We start from the raw sequence: 7,108 nt of genomic DNA, 5'->3' as shown, positions 1-7,108 counted from the left end.
CTGTCCGTCACCAATTGTTTCTGCCCATTTAGCAGGGGTCCTATTCCTCCCTGGGCCTTCCTTTTACTCCCTATATATCTAAAAAACAATTTCTTGTTGTCCTTTACTTGGGATACCATCCTCAGCTCCATGGTAGCTTTGGCCCGTCTAACTGCCTCCCTACAAGCGCGAGCAGAGGAGGTATATTCGTCTTTGGTGATCTCTCCTTGTTTCCACTTTTTGTGTGCTCCCCTTTTGGCCCTTAGGCTGCCCTGGGTTTCTGCGGTCAGCCAGGGAAGCCTCCTGGCCCCTTTCCTTCTTTTACCCCGCATGGGGATCGTCTTGCTTTGTGCCCAAAGGATCGTTTCCTTAAGGCACAGCCACCCTTCTTGGGCTCCCATCATTTCAAAACTCCTACTCTGCAGTGCGTCCTTGACTAATCGCCTCAATTCATTTAAATCAGCTTTCCTTAAGTCTAGTACTTTCACCCTACTAGTTACCTTACCCCCTCGACGTCTTATGGTGAATTCTGTTATTAGGTGATCACTGTCCCCCAGATGGCTACCAATCTGTAGGTCCCCTACCATGTCATCCCCCGTTGCCGATACCAGATCCAGTATGGCATTCCCCCTAGTGGGACCATGTACCTCCTGTGTCAGGTGGAGGTCCTGTACACAGGTTAGAAACCTGCGTGAGCGGTGGGACTTTGCTGTCTGTCTCCCCCAGCAGATATCTGGGTAGTTTAGGTCCCCCATGACTACCACCTCTTTAGCTTTTATGGTCTCTGAGAGCTGCCTCAGGAGCCCCACATCTATTTCTTCCCCATCAGTGCAGTACATGAACTTAGTCTTAGGGCATTTAGCACACATTACATTAAAACAGATTAATGTGTTAATCACACCACAAATAGTAACCTGGCTACACGTTAAAACCAATTTATGGCATGATAATATAGCAAGTGGACCACAAAGATATCCCACACATTATGCGTAATGTCTTTTTGGCTTGTTTGCATCATGCCTAAAATTGAATATGTACCATGTCAGGGCTGACCCATGACAGATCCCCATATTCAGCTAAGCATAGATATCCGGCATGAGGCAGCCCCAGGGCCTGGGACACAGCCAGGAGTGTCCCCCTAGTCTCAGGTTCGTTGCATGTCCTGAACCTTTAAAAAGTGAGTGTTCAGCTGGGAGCTTCATTACCATAATCTCAGTTTCCCTAGATAAAATGGCATCCCATTCTTTATTTGGGAGGCAAGGACCCTTAAAGATTCAGGAATTAAATTTACCAGTGTTTTAATCTATTTATCAAAATGCCTGTCTGCACTACTTGTATATAACTACATCACTAACTTTTGAGTTAAAACAGAAGAGGTGGAAGATGTACAGATGTAAAAGAAATTACACTTGAGCAGCTCTTGCTTAGTCTGTCTGCAGAATCTGTTACAATTTTTTACCCAATCCTAATTTTAATTGTATTTACTCTATTATTTATACTTTAAATTGTTGCGGGTGACTACAGGCAACTTTAGCTGCCGTAATGACAGAAAAATCCCCATTTACCACACCAATTGGTAGAAAAGACGAAGCAGATCTTGCAAAGTCTTCTCTGGCATTGGCAAACTCAGACCATCTTACAATCTACAATGCATATCTCGGGTAAGTAATCTTTTAAAAAAAATACTAAAACTAATCAGAGAACTTTTCAACTGTTAACTTGTGTTGACAACTTTTAATCATTTAAAGATCATATTTAAAAATGGGACCTGAAATTGTTTTATATCTGTAAACTACTTTTTTGAATATTAAAAATGATGTTAAGTACTGTATTGCACAGGGATTCATAAATGGCTTAGTTGGTTATTTGCTACACTTCCTAATGACACTGTGACAAGCAATTCAGAAATGTACTGCATCTGGCTCAGGTGTTTCATTAGTTCTTGTACTGAACTCGACTGTACTGAGCTACATTCATTAGCTACACTGTACTGAGCTACATCTATTCTTTTTCTTTTTAAAAAGGTTAACTGTGAAGGTTATAGTTGCCTTAACTTTGATCCAGACCCAGGTTGTTCTACCTACAGCCAGCAGAGCTTACAAGCATCTGTCAATTATCTGTACAATTGAAAGAGAAACCACCTTTGCTCATGGGCATGCATGTTTTTACATGGTCTTAAATGCATATCCTCTCTTGCTCTTTAACAGACTAGCAGGCTGCTTGCAGACATGGAAAAAAAACAAAAAACCACAGTGCTTCACTTTAAACTTGGCACCCCCCTGCGTCAAGCACAGCACATGCCCAGAAAAAGCATGTTTGTTAGACCTGGGTCGCCCAGCATTTGTATAGATTGGGCACTTTTGCGGGGCTTTTTTGGCACTTAGCTGATAGAATCAACTATTAGATAAAAGTGCCAGAAAGCCCCGCTGAAGCGCCCAATCTGTACAGGCGCTGTAGAGCTGGGTTGAACTAATGTGCTGCTGCTTCTGGTAAAGCATGTTGTTTTGGTTTTTTGCTTTGCTTGTTTTGTGTTTTTCACATCTGTCAGCAGCCATATTGCAGATTCTAACCAATTCCCCAAATTATTTTTAGTATTATGATGGTGTTTGATATAAGGCAGCATTGTCTTTTTAAATGTCTGACTCCTATTTACTTGTCACTTCCTTGCTAGACAGCAGTGTTTCTCATAACTGTAGTAAGACAGGTTGTTTTTTTACAGGTGGAAAAAAGCACGTCAAGAAGGAGGTTATCGTACTGAAATGACTTACTGCAGAAGAAATTTCCTTAACCGGACCTCACTGTTAACTCTGGAGGTACTAACCATGCAGCTTTTGCACTGGAAAGGATAGCTTAAATTTCTGTCAAACTCAATATACATCTTTAAATTCATGATACACAGTAGTAGGCATGTTAGTATGCAGATGAGGTAACAAATAAGGACATAGAGAATGTTAGGAGTCAGTGAAGACATACAGACTTCTTTTTTATTCATATTGGCTAAATCTACCCTTTCACCTTTAAAGCACATTTTATTAGTATACATCTTTGTAGCTAGTTGCTGTGGCAAGGGTTCATGCTTCTCCATTTCTACCGCACAATAATTTGCAAATCAAATTATTGTATGACAAAGAAAATAAAATATGTAGTTAGGTTGTATAACTTAACTGCAATTCTAAAGTACTTGTGGTTCTCTCAATTTTGGAAGATGGTCTGTAATCCTGAGTCATTTAAATGTATTTTATTTTTAAAGCGCCAATTCCGCTTTCCAACTTAGGATAGGTAACTAAGACCTGAGTGACAAAAAAGGGAATATGTGATGTAAATACATGTATCCTGTGCTGTCAATTTACTTCCCAGATACCTAGGAGAATGAAGGCACTTGTTTACATTCTGTAATGCTTGAGTCCTGGAAGCCTTATTTATTTGGTTTCCCCTCCAGTAAAGAGTCTAAGATTAGTGCAGATGTGGCTAATTTTATTTTTTACATGAGTCTAGATTTCTTTTCCTTTTTTTCTCTCTATTGGGAATAGTCATGGAGGAGTCTGTGTGTGCTGGCGGGCTTGAGCATGTCCTTTTCTTAAAATCAGTGTTTTTTTTCTCTTTTGATGAAAACTAATTTCAGGATGTGAAACAAGAGCTAATAAAAGTAGTCAGGACTGCTGGTTTTGCAACACCTGCACCTAAGCATGGATGGGATGGAAATGGATCCACACAAACCCTTTCTCTTCAAGAAATTGCCCTTCTTAAATCTGTGCTGACTGCAGGGTTATACGACAACGTGGGGAAGATAATGTATACAAAGTCTGTAGATGTCACCGAAAAATTGTCATGTATGGTAGAAACTGCGCAAGGAAAAGCGCAAGTGCATCCCTCCTCAGTAAACAGAGATTTGCAGACATATGGATGGCTTCTGTATCAGGAAAAGGTAAGGATGTTGCATTTGTATCAGTCTTATCAAATGGAAGCAATTAGATGAAAACCTTGAACATGTTTGGTCATTTGAGTAAATTTCATTGGGCAGGATTGGTGGACACTGGATCATCAGATGAAGTATTGGCAGTCCAGTTCATCTTAAACTTCTAATAGTCATCAGTGCTTTGTTACCTGGATCTCAAGTACATTGTTGGCAACTTAGAAGGGCCAATTTATTGTTCACATTAAAGCACAAGATAGGCACTAGGGATATGTTTTTGTATCTGGCTGTCTGTTTTACCAGAACACCGGTTCCCACCTATTGTACCCTCGCTGGCTGGAGGACTGGTGTGGGGCAAATGGGGTAGTGGTGGCAGTATACCCTTTCTGGTCATTCCTGTGTTCTCTCCTGTTTTTTTCTGTATTCAAGCCCTTGGCTACATACCATTTACCATAACAAACATTTTAGGATTGATTGGTTTCTATTGCTTTGCCTTTCTGGCGCTACTAGGAACCAGCCTATAACTAGTTCATCTGTAGTTCATCTGTAGTTTTGGAAGGTTCCAACTTGCCAAAATACATGTTCTTGTGAAACTGCAGTTTCTGAGGGAGGATTTTTTATCCTCACTGGCCTGGAATTACTATAACTTTACTAAGTCTATCCTAACCATGTGATTTTTGTCCAATAAAAGATAACCACCCACAAGAATTCCTGCCTCTTGCATATTTCCTGCACCATCACAGTAATAACATCACCTCAGCACTACTGTAACTTTCCTGCTTTTCTTTCTTTACTGCATGGTCACATTAACAAAGATTTTTTTAATCTTTCTCACTTGCCTATCTTCTAGTATTGGTTAGAAAAATTCAGCATAGTATTACTGTTAAAATACACAAATCACTCCTTTTTATAAGTTTACTTGTATTTCAAAGCACTGGTACAGACCTTTGGGCAGTTACTAATAGCCCATTTAATAATTGCTACTTAGGCCTTCCTCTGAGGTACTTGCTAACTTAAAAGACATGCAGCACATATGAAAAGTACTATTCAGGCATTGCAAACAATACTTCCTGCCCCAAGGAGCTTGCAATATATTAAAGAAGCAGAAGAACTGCCAAAATAAAAAGAAAATTTCTTGGCAAAAGCAAAAATAGTTATTGGAAGAAATAGATGTGAAGGGAAGGGGAAGAGAATGTTTTATCAATAAGAAATGGAAGATAAATCAAGCTTTAAAGCACAGTTGGAAGGTAGTAAGTATTAGTGGATAATCTTTTGTCATATGAAGTACTGCTTTTAATCTTTACAGTAACAGGTCTGTAATGTGACACTATTGTGTAGACCTCCCACTTGTTCAGAGATTAGAGGAGTCTATTATGACTGCTTTACAATTAATAGTCCTAAATTCTAAAAGGAAAAACTTGATCATGAGTGTCAGAATTCTTCACTGTATAAGTACTCATAAGTTTTGAATGGAAGGTGTTTACTGCATCAGGAAACTAGTTTTGGCAAGCAACATTAACTCTAACTTGACTGAAAAGAAACTCATATAATTGTGCACAGGCAGCATCCATGTATAAATATATATGCATTGAACTGATTTTTTCTGATTGTATCAGCTGACAGTTTCACAGTGCAACAAATATGATCACGCTTTGGACACTGTATGCTCAGCTGCATTTCCCTAGGCTTTGTATAATCTACTATAAACTTTTTAAAGCTTTTGTTTATAATCTCAGCATAATTGTGGTCTGTTTTTTAATCTGGCCATCCTTAAAAGTCTTCCACCTGTGTATTGAGGAGTAGGAAAAAAAATCTCCCAGTGGCTGGATCAGCTATTCCTGCCTTAGACTAATAAATGCTACATAGTCTACATTATATAGGTTAGATGACTGGGCATAGGCTCTATTCATTCACTATCTAGTAACATAAATGAATAATACCTACATAAATGAATATATATAATGAACAAAATCTTTTTGTTTTATAAAAACAACGTTCCTGTTCCTGCTGTGGCTTTGAAACATGTTTGTGTTTTATACACAGATAAGATATGCCAGGATATACTTGCGAGAGACGACTTTAATTTCCCCCTTTCCAGTTTTGCTTTTTGGTGGGGACATAGAAGTTCAGCACCGTGAATGCCTCCTGTCTGTTGATGGCTGGATCCATTTTCAGGTACAGATACCTTTTTGCTTGTTTCTTGCAGTTTTAATGGCTTTACATTTTTTTTATTTGAAATGTACCACTCTGTGATTCAGGTAACATTTTAGAAAAAAATCCAGTGAAACAGTGCAGAAGGCAGGGTAGATTTGTACCTTATAGACTAAGTAAATCACAGAGATACAGCATGAACTTTCATGAGCCCTAGTTTACTTCATCAGTTGCTATGAAAGGGTGTATCAAGCAAAGCGATTTGAATACAGAAGGAAAGAGACAAGAGGTGGGGAGAGGGAGAAGGGCAGGCAGTTTTGGGAGATGCAAACAAGTAATAATCCCATAAAGACAATGGGGTCATAAAAGATCATTCAGGTAATGGAATTATAATTCATAGTCTTGGTTTAGATCAGGAGTGCTCAACCCCTAGCCTGTAGGTCTCCCCACAGATCTTAGGAAAGTCCTGGGCCAGGGCTTTGCAGGCTGGATCAGGTACACAGAGTGGCATGGGACATGATCACATCATGCAGGCATGGCGTGGGAACCCCAGGGCCTGATCCAGCCCCATACCATTAATTTGCCTCGTGGGGCTAAAAGCATGGGTGCTAGTGGTTTAGACCATTCTTACCGCACTCTAGTATGGATGAATTTTTTGTTCCACAGTTTCTCATTCGAGTTCATTTAAGTTTTGTTGTCTAAGTATAGCTACCCTGAGGTCAGCAATGAATGTCCATTGGTAGGTTAAAATGTTCTGCCACAGGCTTGTGCATTTTTCTGGGACTGATGTCAGATTGGTGTTTGTTAGTTCATTCTTCATAGAATCATAGAAGTAGGGTTGGAAGGGACCTTGTAGATCTTCAAGTCCGACCCCCTGCCTGGGCAGGAGGAAAACTGGGCTCAAATGACCCCAGCCAGGTAGGCATCGAGCCGCTTCTTAAAGACCCCCAGGGTAGGAGCCAGCACCACTTCCCCTGGAATTTGGGTCCAGATCCTAGCCGCCCTAACTGTGAAGTAGTTCTTATGGATGTCTAATCTAAACCTACTCTCCAACAACTTGTGGCC

The 7,108-nt window shown here is 40.0% G+C and overlaps 1 protein-coding gene across 4 annotated transcripts in view; it reads left to right on the top strand.

Annotated features, from left to right (window-relative positions):
* Positions 1-7,108, top strand: part of DHX29 (DExH-box helicase 29) — a 38,524-nt gene that overhangs the window by 25,807 nt on the left and 5,609 nt on the right. For all 4 annotated transcript variants that reach the window (XM_025196139.1, XM_025196140.1, XM_025196138.1 and 1 more), the window contains 4 exons: positions 1,504-1,640; positions 2,699-2,792; positions 3,602-3,904; positions 5,936-6,067. In XM_025196139.1, coding sequence (XP_025051924.1) covers positions 1,504-1,640; positions 2,699-2,792; positions 3,602-3,904; positions 5,936-6,067 — 666 coding nt within the window. The remainder of the gene's footprint in view (positions 1-1,503; positions 1,641-2,698; positions 2,793-3,601; positions 3,905-5,935; positions 6,068-7,108) is intronic.

Source organism: Alligator sinensis, unplaced genomic scaffold (genome assembly GCF_000455745.1).
Source record: "Alligator sinensis unplaced genomic scaffold, ASM45574v1 scaffold573_1, whole genome shotgun sequence".
In the NCBI taxonomy this organism is placed as follows: domain Eukaryota; kingdom Metazoa; phylum Chordata; order Crocodylia; family Alligatoridae; genus Alligator; species Alligator sinensis.
The sequence above is the reverse complement of the archived record's forward strand: the minus strand, read 5'-3'. Positions and strand labels throughout refer to the sequence as shown.